Here is a 12683-nt window from a genome sequence, read left to right on the forward strand (position 1 = left end):
GTTTTTCAACTTTTACTTCCTCCTCCTCCTCAGAGACAGGAGACAGTAAGAGAAATGGCTTCCTTCCTCAATGAGACACCTCTTGATATACACTAGCATGGCTATAATAATTTAAAACAAGAAAATAACAAGTGTTGATTAGGACCTGGAGAAACTGGAACCCTCGTGCACTGTTGGTGAGAATGGAAATCGGTGAGACCGCTGGGGAACACAGCTTGATGGTTCCTCAAAAAATAAACATGGAGGCCGGGCACGGGGGCTCACACCTGTCATCCCAGCACTTTGGGAGGCCGAGGCAGGTGGATTACCTGAGGTCAGGAGTTCAAGACCAGCCTGGCCAACATGGTGAAACCCCATCTCTACAAAATACAAAAATTAGCCAGGCAGAGTGGCACATGCTTGTAATCCCAGCTACTCAGGAGGCTGAGGCAGGAGAATTGCTTGAACCCAGGAAGTGGAGGTTGCAGTGAGCTGAGATTGTGCCATTGCACTCCAGCCTGGCGACAGAGCGAGACTCCATCTCAAAATAAATAAATAAATAAAGTCCGGGTGCAGTGGCTCACGCCTGTCATCCCAGTACTTTGGGAGGCCGAGGTGGGTGGATCACGAGGTCAGGAGATCGAGACCATCCTGGCTAACATGGTGAAACCCCATCTCTACAAAATACAAACATTAGCCAGGCGTGGTGGCGGGTGCCTGTAGTCCCAGCTACTCGGAAGGCTGAGGCAGGAGAATGGCATGAACCCGGGAGGCGGAAGTTGCAATGAGCCGAGATTGAGCCACTGCACTCCAGCCTGGGTGACAAAGCGAGACTCTGTCTCCAAAAAAATAAAAAAATAAAAATTAAACATGGAGTTACCACATTACCCAGCAATGCCACTCCTGGCTACACACCCAAGAAAAATGAAAAGAGGTGTCCAAAATGGCCCTGAATGTGCACAGCAGATTACTCACAAGGGCTGAAAAGCACAAAGAACCCAAGTCTGACAAATGAAGAACGAAAATGTGCTCTATCCACGCAATGGCTTATTATTCCGTCACAAAAAAACCAAGTACACGTGCTCTGACGGTGAAAATACTATGCAAAGCGAAATAAGTTAGACACGAGGCTGCAATTGTGTGATTCCATTTATATGAAACGTCCAGAACAGGGAAAACCTATTTTAGACAACAGAGACAGAAAGGCGATTAGCAGTTGCCAGCGGAGGAGGAAGATGGGAGGGGAAATGATTGCTTCCTGCGATGATGAGAGAATGTTCCGGAACGTGACAGAGGTGGTGCCTACACAACTTTCTGGACGTACTAAATGCCGCTGATCATTCACTTTAAGGTGATTGATTTTTAGGTAAGTTGAATTTCACCTCAATTAAAAAACCCAAACACTCAGACTGCTCCCACCAGCTCAGCCCCGAGCTGACGGCGCTGCCCGTGGAGGATGCCGAGCCACCCGGGCTTCTCCCTGCCCCCTTCCCTGTCCCCGTCCTGGACTCTTCTCTCTTTTGCCTTTAATCCACTCTGCCCAGTCATTCCTCGTGTTCTTCCTACCTGGCCGACTTCTCTCTCAGTATTTCCTTGGTGCAACATCCTAAGAGGAAGTTACATTAGAGAAAAGCGCATTTCATCTCACAGGCCATAAATAGGGCCATTTAGGAAGCCATGTGTTAATGAGGGGAGACGGATGCTCCTTGTCGTCTGCGAGGATAACGGGTGCCAGGCGAGGCAGTTACCAATCACGTGTGTGTTTAGGGCTCAGGAAAGCGCAGGAGAAGCGGGCCGGGGTGGCGGGGCCGCTCCGCAGGGCCCAGTGCTCCCGACTTCACTTCTGGTCCCGCTCCTGGGCGGCCACGAAGTTCAGCAAGTCAATGGCGGTGACCACCCCGAACACCATCTGCCGCTGACTGGACTTCCCGGTGCTGTGGTCTGAGGGGAGAACGAGGCAGCGGGTTTGCAGGTGCCGCGGGAGGCTGGGTGGGCTGCTGCGCTGCAGGAGGCTCCTGGGGGCCTAGAGGACCTACCTGTGCACTGTGGGGACCCCAGGGCGGCCTGCTGGAGCCCAGCAGCCAAGGCTGTGTTCTTTTTTTTTTTTTTTTTTTCCGAGACAGAGCCTCACTGTCACTCAGGCTGGAGTGCAGTGGTGCAGTCTTGGCTCACTGCAACCTCCACCTCCTGGGTTCAAGTGATTCTCATGCCTCAGACTCCCAAGGAGCTGGGACTTGAGGTGCACATCCCCACACCCAGCTAATTTTTGTATTTTTAGTAGAGATGGGATTTTGCCATGCTGGCCAGGCTGGCCTTGGACTCCTGACCTCAAGTGATCCGCCTGCCTCGGCCTTCCAAAGTGCTGGGATCACAGGCATGAGCCACTGGGCCTGGCCAAGCCTCTTCTGATATGAGCCCCATGGGGTCCCAGGCCAGGCTCTACCCCCACCCCATGAGTCCCATGGGCCCCAGGCCAGGCTCCACCCACCGCATGAGTCCCCTGGGCTCCAGGCCAGGCTCCACCCACTGTATGAGTCCCCTAGGCCCCAGGCCAGGCTCTACCCCGCCCCCCACCCCATGAGTCCCATGGGAGCCAGGCCAGGCTCCACCCACCGCTTGAGTCTCCTGAGCCCCAGGCCAGGCTTCACCCACCGCATGTCAGGACGCACCCTTCCCCGGCCCACCAGCTGGGATCCTGAGGCGCTCAGGACTTCAGAGCCGGTGTGAGCCTGAAATTCAAGCCTGCTCACAAGGCCGGCACAGTGGCTCACACCTGTGATCCCAGTGCTGTGGAAGGCCAAGGTGGGAGGATCATTTAAGCCCAGAAGTCTGGGACCAGCCTAGGCAACATATCGAAACCCCATCTCTACAGAATTTTTTTTTTTTTTTTGAGACGGAGTCTCGCTCTGTTGCCCAGGCTGGAGTGCAGTGGCTGGATCTCGGCTCACTGCAAGCTCTGCCTCCCGGGTTTACGCCATTCTCCTGCCTCAGCCTCTCGAGTAGTTGGGACTACAGGCACCCGCCACCTCGCCTGGCTAGTTTTTTGTATTTTTTAGTAGAGACGGGGTTTCACCGTGTTAGCCAGGATGGTCTCGATCTCCTGACCTCGTGATCTGCCCGTCTCGGTCTCCCAAAGTGCTGGGATTACAGGCTTGAGCCACTGCACCCGGCCAGAATATTTTAAAAAATAAATTAGTTGAGCATGGTGGCACAGCTACTTGGGAGACTGAGGCAGAAGGATCAGTTGAGCACAGGAGGTCGAGCCTGCAGCGAGCTGTGATGGCACCACTGCACTCCAGTCTGGGCAACAGAGCAAGACCCTGTTTCTAAAAATAGACAAAAACCCCTTGCCACCACCGGCAACACACAGCTCCCATCTCTGGCCTGATTCTGTATTCACCCCTACTGCCTTCTCCTGGCAAGCGTGGGCTCGGTGTTAATGCTGGCCCAGGTTCCCACGATGGTTAATTTTAATACAGGTTAACGGGGCCGTGGGGAGCCCAGGCATTGGTCACACATCATTCTGGGTGTGTGTGAGGGGATATCTCGATTAGCACAAGAGTCAAGAGGCAGAAACGCGTGCTACTGTGGAGGGCCTCACCCAAGCAGCTGAGGCCTGAATAGAACCCAAGGTGGAATTTCCTGCCTTGGGGCTTGAACCGCTGGCTCTCCAGTCTCTAGCCTGCCGCCTCACCCTGCAGATCTCAGGGTCTGTCAGCCTCTGTGATCTCATGAGCCAATTCCTTAACACAGATCTCATTCTCTCCCTCTCTCCCCTCCCCACACATCCTCTCAGTCCTGCATAGGGTCTCCACAGGACCCTATGCCAGGACCGTATGCCAGCTCCACAGGACCCTATGCCAGCTGTCATGAGGCACAGAGGGGTGAGCAGGGTGGAGGTAAGAACATCCAGGCAGAGCCCTCAGAGCCCATCCCCACTCTGCCACGGCTGTCACTCCGATCTTTGTAAGCAGAGGTCCCTACTTAGCGCCCCAGGAAAACCAGGGAACCTGGATGAAATGAGCTCCTTGCGTTTCGGGGACACCGAGGCACAGTGATAGTGTTGGAGAAGGGAGCCCTTAGTGCCGCAGGCTTCTGTGGCCCTGAGGCAGTGAACCAGGGCTGGCCGGTGGGTTTTCCGACGAGGACCAGGTGGTGTGGTATGTTAGGTCTTGGGGGCTGTGCCGTCTCTGTGGTGACCACACAGCCCTGACCTGCTCGAAAGTGGTGACAAGCGTGGACATGCTCCGGGAAGACTTGATTTGGGGACCTTGACATTGGCATTTGCATCTTTTTTTTTTCTGAGATGTTCAAACACAACTAAATGTGAGATTAAGAGGGGAACCCTCCTACCCAAGCTCAGGGGTGGGGCCAGGGCCCTGGAAGGCCTTCATTTGCCATGGGGAGGCTGTGATTCTGAGCCTGAGAGCCATTCTGAGGGGTGGGTGTTACCTACCTGCAGGCCCCCCCACCACACCTGCCCAGGCCTGGTCCCGCGCTGCAGAGCCAAGGATGGGAGATGGGGTTAGACTCACGGCCCTCACGGACCAGCCTCAGCCGCCGAGTGCTCACCCACTGCACACAGGCCTGGTGAGTGGGCAGGCTCCGGGCTCCAGGCCCCCTCCCAACTCTTCCTGTGGACCCTGGGCCGAGGGCTGCCATCTATAACCCAAAACCTGCGAGCAGCTCTCCTGGCCTGTGGGGATGTGGTGGGGACGCCCAGGGATGTGCTCAGGAGTCACCAAACCTCAGAGCTCGCTGGGAGCAGGGCTCCAAGGACAGCCCACGAGTGGCTCCTCTGAGACCCATGTGGGGGTTTCCATTCAGAGCAGCCCCCCCCAAGACCACGAGGCTGTTGGGGCAAACACCGCCTCTCCAGGGCTGCAGGACATGGCCAGGGTCAGGACTTGAAACCCTTCGAGATGTTTCTGGGCTTGTCCCTGAGAGTCTCCAAGACTCCTGGCCTCCCCGGAGGCAAAGGGCCCCTACCCTGTGTGGCCTGAGGGGTCCCTGCAGGAATCACAGGGGCAGCCCACCAGCCCGGGGCGTGTGGGAGGCCCGGGCACGAAGACTGGGTGTCACTGAAGGTCGGCACCACCCACTCCCCTAACACCCCGCGGGGGACGGGGGCCCAGCTGCTGCCCATGGCAGAGGCCAGGCTTGGTGGCCTGACCCCAGTGAGAACCCCATGTGCAGAGCAGGTGTCCACTCACATTGGATCTGCTCGTGCACCACCAGGGCGAAGTGGTCCATCTCCAGGATGTGCGAGAGCCTGCCCAGCGTGTCCGTCAGCCGGATCTGCAAGGGAAGCACGGTCAGTGGGCCGCACCGGCCCCAGGAAAAGGAACACGGGTGACAGGAAAGCATCGCGTGAAAGCATCCTAACCTAGGAATCAGAGGGTGACAGGACACACTGAGAAAGACCCTTTGAGGAGGCCGGGCACGGTGGCTCACACCTGTAATCCCAGCACTTTGGGAGACTGAGTGGGCAGATCACTTGAGGTCAAGAGTTCGAGACCAGCCCGACCAACATGGTGAAACCCTGTACTCTATTAAAAATACAAAAATTAACAGGGCGTGGAGGTGAGTGCCTGCAATCCCAGCTACTCAGGAGGCTGAGGCAGGAGAATCGTTTGAACCCGGGAGGCAGAGGTTACAGTGAGCTGAGATTGCACCATTGCACTCCAGCCTGGGCGACAGAGGGGGACTCCGTCTCAAAAAAATAAAATAAAATAAAATAAAAAATAAAATAAAATAAAAGACCCTTTGAGGAACTATCAAATTAAGAAAGGGGCTGGGAGCAGTGGCTGTTGCCTATAATCCCAGCACCTTGGGAGCTCAAGGCAGGAGGATAGCTTGAGCCCAGGAGTTTGAAACCAGCCTGGACAACATGGCAAGACCTCATCAAAACCACAAAAACTTAGCCAAGCATGGTGGCGCGTGCCTGTAGTCCCGGCTACTTGGAGGCTGAGGCACGTGGATTGATTGAGCCTGGGAGTTCAAGACTGCAATGAGCCATGATCACGCCACTCAACTCCAGCCTGGGCAGCAGAGAGAGACTCAGTCTTGAGGGGAAATAAAAAAACAGGAAGGGATGTGGACAGGCCTCGAATGCACTATTACGTCAAAGAGCCAGTGTGAGAGGGCTCTGTGCTATCTGATTCCAACTCTATGACGTCCTGTTTAAGGCAAAACTAGTAAAAAACAGCCGTGGACTCCGGGGTCGGGGGTGGGCTGAACAGCCGGAGCGCAGAGGCGTTTTAGGGCTGCGAGCGTTCCTCTGGATGGTTCTATGACTCCCATCTGAGGGGAGCTCAAACCTTCACTCACTGTGGCCTTCAGTGCCATCGATTTCCTGGGGAAATGCCACCAGGGCTGCACAAGCCCCTCTTGGGACACAGTGAGGACACTTGCTTATCAGAAACGGGCAGCCAAACCCAGAGGTGGGGCACACCTCACAGTGACCCACCCTCAGGTCTGCACGGCAGGTGTCCTTCCTGTTTCCACCTGGCAGTAGAGGTGACTTTCCCAGGTAAACCATGAGCTCCCGGGGCTCGGAGGCGGCACCGCCTGACCCTGTACCAAATGCTCAGGAGGCAAAGCACCGCGATGTGCCCCATGCATCCAGAAGCAAGACTGTGATTTATGGAAAGCCCAACCCCCCGGCGCTCGTTCTTACGAAGGCAGACCCTGCATGTGTCGGAAGACCAAGGAGGCAGGGTTTTCCCATCCGACAAAAGAACCAGGAGTAACACCCCGGGGAGCCGTGAAGGCCGGGACCTGCCCCGCCCCTCTCACTGTGGGACAGACCCTCAGCCTGGGGACCACAGGAAAGGCCAGCGCCGGGTAGAACCGTGTGCCCAGGGGATGGGAGCCACTGTTTTCTGTGGTGGTGCCCAGCCTTTGCCTCAGGACAGGGTCTGAAACGAGGTAGCTTCTACTCCTGCTGAAGGCCATCCTATCCCTGCATCCCTTCCCCTTGGGGCCTGGAGCAGAGTGGGACACAGGGAGGCCCCACAGGTGCTCTGTCCCTGCTGGCCAGGCCCCTCGTGTGGGCCATGGTGAGAGCCTCAGGCCTTGGCGGCGGGTCTGCTAAAGCCCAGTGGGGCAAGCAGGGCAAGCGCGGCTGGGAGCTCAGCTGCGCCTGGGAGTCAGGGCATCGCTGGATGATGACCAAGCCTCCGAACCCCCACGCCCTTGGGCATGAGGCCAGCGGCCACCAGCCCTGCCCTTTAGCTCTCTCAGATCCTGCCAGCTTGAAGATCAAAGTCAGAAAACCAAAGCAACCAGAGAGTCTCAACGCAACCACCAGAGAGCCGGCTCAGCACCTCGCCAGGCAAGGGCACCCAATCTGTCCCATCAGTGCAGGGGCCGGAGCGCAGCCCGAGAATCAATACCAAAGGCCACAGACACCATGGAATAGAACTCAGTGACTCAGCACGGAGAGGGGCAGACAGGCATGCGACATTGCGCAGCGGGTCGCAGGACGACCGCCAGGTCCGTGGGAAGGAGGTAGAAATGGTGTGCACCCCCCAGGCGTCTTCACCCACACAGCCCTGGAGGGTGTGGCTGAGGGGGACCCCCAGCCTGGGGTGGCTGCCTAGGGGTGGGGTGGGGGCTCAAAGGGGCACAAGAAGCCTTTGGGGACAACAGATGTGTCATGGGTGACAGCATCGTGGGTGTATATTTATGTCAAAATCACTAAGCTAGGCCAGGCACGGTGGCTCACGCCTGTAATCCCAGCACTTCGGTAGCCTGAGGTGGGCGGATCACAAGGTCAGAAGTTCAAGACCCACCTGGCCAACATGGTAAAACCCTGTCTCTACTAAAAATACAAAAAGTAGCTGGGCATGGTGGCACACGCCTATAATCCCAGCTACACAGGAGGCTGAGGCAGGAGAATCGCTTGAACCCGGGAGGCGGAGGTTGCAGTGAGCAGAGATTGCGCCATTGCATTCCAGCCTGGGTGACAGAGCCAGACTCCATCTCAAAAAAAAAAAAACAACAACAAATCACTAAGCTGTGTGTATTAAATATGTTCATTGTATCCTATAATACCGCAGTCAAGAAAGGAGGGGAGAATGGGAAGGAGAGAAACTTCCAGCACTGGTGGGTAGTGCTGTCACGTGGTGCTGGGCACCATGACCCCACTCGGTGATCACCAGGGGCTGGAGAGTCTCCAGGAGCTCCCCAGAGTGGGAGGCGATGGCGGCTCCAAAAAGCACAGGAAACACCTCCCGCAGCACAGGTGCTCTGGGGCCGGGACAGCCAGTGCAAAGCCGAGAAGAAACACCCTCTAGGTGGGCATGGGGGTCACGGCCCTGCAAGTTTTCTGTGGAGTGAGAGGAGACACGATGGGGGTTCCTGCAAGGCCCACTCGGGAGGCGGTGGCAGCCGAATGTGAGAAACGCGTGGATTCGGGTGACATTTCAGGTGTGTGTATGAGATGGGAAAGAAGTCAAATCTGTGCCGGGCGCGGTGGCTCACGCCTGTAATCCCAGCACTTTGGGAGGCCAAGGCGGGCGGATCACAAAGTCAGGAGATTGAGACCATCCTGGCTAACACAGTGAAACCCCATCTCTACTAAAAATACAAAAAAAAAATTAGCCAGGTGTCCTGGCGGGCACCTGTAGTCCCAGCTACTCAGGAGGCTGAGGCGGGAGAATGGCGTGAACCCGGGAGGCGGAGCTTGCAGTCAGCTGAGATTTCGCCACTGCACTCCAGCCCGGGCGACAGAGCGAGACTCCATCTCAAGAAAAAACAAACAAACAAAAAAATACAAAAAATTAGCCGGCGTGGTGGCAGGTGCCTGTAGTCCCAGCTACTGGGGAGGCTGAGGCAGGAGAATGGCGTGAACCTGGGAGGCGGAGCTTGCAGCGAGCCGAAATCGCGCCACTGCACTCCAGCCTGGGCGACAGAGCGAGACTCTGTCTTAAAAAAAAAAAAAAAAAGTCAGCTTTGCTCCTACGTTTGGGCAGAACGTGTCTTGGCCTTTCCAGTGTCAAGAGCCTCACCTCCATGTCCCAGGGGCTCCATGTGGAACGTCACACGAGCTTTCCTGGCCACCCTCAGAGCAGCAGTGGGTGGGTGTCTCAGGACAAGCATGGGGTCTAACCAGCCCGGCAAGGAGCCACCATGGGCTTCTCTCAGAATGTTCTAGCTCTTGTTGGATAACCAAGTGTGTGCAAATGAGGCTGGGCATGAGAAAGATCCCGGCAGATGCCGCATGGTGCCGGGGACAGCTTCTCAGCGCAAATGACCTCCTCAAGTCCCCAAGACACGGCTGGCACGGATGAGCCTGTGCTGATGAGAGCCTCCTCTCCGGCTGCTGCGCTTGTAAAGTGGGTGCTTCTCAGCTTCATGGTTTGAGGGGTGCAGCCAGCTTCGGCCTAAGTGGTGTTGAGGGTCGAGGACCCAGCACCCCCACACGGGAAGTGCCACATCCTGCCTTCGAGGCCGGAGGGACTCAGGCACCCTCTGCTGTCCTGAAGCGCCTGTGTACCTGTTTGAACTGCCCGTAGGTGCCTGTTGGAACTGCCCGTAGGTGACTGAGTACCTGTTTGAACTGTGTGTAGATGACTTTGCCGACTTGGTCTGATGGCTGCACCTTCCCAGCAAGCAGGGACGACAGCATGTTCCCAAGCGTCACCATTCCCAGGATCACCCTGTGGGGTGGGGGCAGGCAGGGGTCAGCGCTGGCACCTCACGCCTCCCAGGACGGCAGGGCACACCCTCAGCTGCCCCGGGGAGGAGCACTCTCTGGCCACACATGGGAGTCGAGTCTCTGCCACGAGCCTACACACGGCAGGAACCAGGCTGGGCCCTGACGGGGAGAAAGAAACCAGGAGTCCTTGGACCCTTTCAGCCGGAGTGGAGGGTGGCCGGGGTCGAGGGTGACCGGGGTCGAGGGTGACCGGGGTCGACGGTGGCCGGGGTCGAGGGTGACCGGGGTCGACGGTGACCGGGGTCGAGGGTGGCCGGGGTCGAGGGTGACCGGGGTCGAGGGTGGCCGGGGTTGAGGGTGACCGGGGTCGAGGGTGACCGGGGTCGACGGTGGCCGGGGTCGTGGCCGGGGTCGAGGGTGACCGGGGTCGACGGTGGCCGGGGTCGACGGTGGCCGGGGTCGAGGGTGACCGGGGTCGAGGGTGGCCGGGGTCGACGGTGGCCGGGGTCGAGGGTGAAAGGGATAGAGGGTGACCGGGGTCGAGGGTGGCCGGGGTCGAGGGTGACCGGGGTCGAGGGTGACCGGGGTCGAGGGTGGCCGGGGTCGAGGGTGGCCGGGGTCGACGGTGGCCGGGGTCGAGGGTGAAAGGGATAGAGGGTGACCGGGGTCGAGGGTGGCCGGGGTCGAGGGTGACCGGGGTCGAGGGTGGCCGGGGTCGAGGGTGGCCGGGGTCGAGGGTGACAGGGGTCGACGGTGACCGGTGTCGAGGGTGACCGGGGTCGACGGTGGCCGGGGTCGACGGTGGCCGGGGTCGAGGGTGACCAGCCGTCAGGTTTCCGTGACATGGGGCTCTCCGTGGTCACTGGGCATGTGTGCCAAGGCCTTCTGCTGTCAGACATGTCAGAGATATCTCTCCCCTGCCCCCCAGGTGGGCCCAGGATGGGCTGCACACAAAGGGTGGGTGGGCCGAGGTCTGAGGGCCTGGAGTGAGCACGGCAGCCCTAGCCCAGGCTGCTCAGGGACCGACAAGGGGCCTCCAACACCCTGAACATTTGCATGAGGCGGCCCAGGCAGGCCTGTCAGCTGAGCTGCGGGGTCTGCATGGCTGCCCTGTCCAGGGACACTGACATGGTGGAGCTGGACAGACAGAACCCGGGACTGAGCTCTGGGCAGGGACTGAGACTGACCCCGCCTCGTCCACCACGGGCGCCTGGTCGAAGCCCTTCTCCCGGAGGATCTCGATGGTGTGCTCACAGGAGACAGTCGGCAGCACGGTCAGTGGGGCCGACAGGCTCAGCTCCTGAACACGGAGGTGCCACCACCTGAGGGAAGAGGGCAGGTGGGAGGTCAGGATACGGACACACGCTCTTGTCCCCCCACCGGGCAGCACCTCAGCAGGAGGCCACGGGGACCACTCTCCTGCCTGTCACACTGGGCAGGGCCAGCACAGGCCACGGGGACCGCTCTCCTGCCTGTCACACTGGGCAGGGCCAGCGCAGGCCACGGGGACCGCTCTCCTGCCTGTCACACTGGGCAGGGCCAGCGCAGGCCACGGGGACCGCTCTCCTGCCTGTCACACTGGGCAGGGCCAGCGCAGGCCACGGGGCAGTGGGTCTCCGGCCGAGCAGTCTTACCAGGGCTTCTTCTCCACGAGGTCCTCCTCCTTCAGAAAGCCCTTCTGCAGCATCCACCTGTCGCTCAGGAACTTGGTCCTGCGGGATGAGGGCGTCACCAGGACCCCGCAGGGCCCCACTGGGCCTCCACCCATGCTGAGGGGCAGCACCGCCTGCCCAGCCCCTCTCCTGGACCTCACTGGTACAGCAGAGACACCCAGGTGCTGGCTGGAGGTCCCAGGGGGAAGCCTGTGGGCTGGACTTCCTGCCCCCCATGGTCAACAGGCGTGTGTGAACATGCACACAGCCATCGCTCAGGCACTCAAATAAACATGTCCTCTCACGCTTGCCCTCTGCCCCTCGCACACTCACACATGCACGGGCACGCATGGCAAGCTGGCCAAGCATGTGGGGAGATGGTGTTCTTGCACTGACGGGGGTGGGCAGGAGCCCTGCACAGGGCAACTTGGCCCTGGGCACCAGATGTGAATCACCCCACACCGGGGAACCCAACTGGGGGCACCCACCAGCCAGGCCTGGGCCCCCCAAGGGCAGCTGAGCTCTCGGGAGCTGAGTAGCCCCTGCAGCTTGCAGGCCATGGAGGAAACCCTTCAGGTGCAGGGGGCACGGCATGGGGGTCTCTAGACACCCGCCCCGGTGCCGCCCCCAGAGAGCAGGTGCAGAGCAGCCACAGTCTCAGCCCGGCTGCCTGGTGACCAGCAAGGTCTGTGGCATTACTGCCCGAGGGGCCTCTGGGCAAAACAGTCACAGCACGTCCTAGGGGGCCACCTGGGCAGCAGGGCTCTTGCCACCCGGGAAGCACTCGGTCCCAGCCTGGAGTTTGGGGAAAGCAGCAGAGGGAGTCGGGGTGGAGAGGAGGTGGCACAGGGCCCAGCCCAAGAGGACGTCAGTCCATGTGGCCAGGGCTACCCCTTGGAGCTCACGGACCCCCGAACAGTGAGGGGGGCAGACACCAGAGAGGGATGGACAGGAGGGACAGAGAGGGAACCACCGCCTTCCATGCCCCTCCCGTCAGGGCTGTCCCTCTGAGTGTGCACTGATTTTCACAGCATTAAGGGGCTGGGAAGCCCAATAGCATGAGGGCACTCAGCCAGGAGAGAGCAGCAGAGCACAGGGCCCGGTGGCTTCCTCCCCTCCCAGCTCTGGCTGCCGGCTCTCAGGTGAGGCATCCAGGGAAGGGTGGCAGTACAGAGAGGAGCAGGGACCTGGGAGGGAAGCCATGTCTTACATGTAGTTCCGCACCGAGTCGGGCAGAATGACCACGCAGCGCTGGCCCTCCTGCAGCTCCTGCGCGGCCTTCACCGCCACCGCCATCGTGCTGCCAGCACTGCCACCTGCAAAGAGGGCCGTGAGTCGGACGCACCAAGGTGCGTGCGTGTGGGTGCACGCACATGCATGAATTGTGC

The 12683-nt window shown here is 59.2% G+C and overlaps 1 protein-coding gene across 8 annotated transcripts in view; it reads right to left on the reverse strand.

Annotated features, from left to right (window-relative positions):
* Positions 1–1110: 1110 nt before the first annotated feature.
* The window catches only part of CBS (cystathionine beta-synthase), a 30862-nt gene continuing 19289 nt past the window's right edge, over positions 1111–12683 (reverse strand). For 6 of the 8 annotated variants that reach the window (XM_010383173.2, XM_010383169.2, XM_010383172.2 and 3 more), the window contains 6 exons: positions 12506–12611; positions 11278–11355; positions 10831–10965; positions 9536–9644; positions 5193–5277; positions 1116–1920 (listed from right to left, as the gene is read on the reverse strand). In XM_010383173.2, coding sequence (XP_010381475.1) covers positions 1817–1920; positions 5193–5277; positions 9536–9644; positions 10831–10965; positions 11278–11355; positions 12506–12611 — 617 coding nt within the window. In that variant the 3' untranslated portion in view covers positions 1116–1816. The other 2 variants (XM_030914122.1, XM_010383174.2) reach the window with 2 other exon arrangements.

Source organism: Rhinopithecus roxellana, chromosome 13 (genome assembly GCF_007565055.1).
Source record: "Rhinopithecus roxellana isolate Shanxi Qingling chromosome 13, ASM756505v1, whole genome shotgun sequence".
NCBI lineage: Eukaryota > Metazoa > Chordata > Mammalia > Primates > Cercopithecidae > Rhinopithecus > Rhinopithecus roxellana.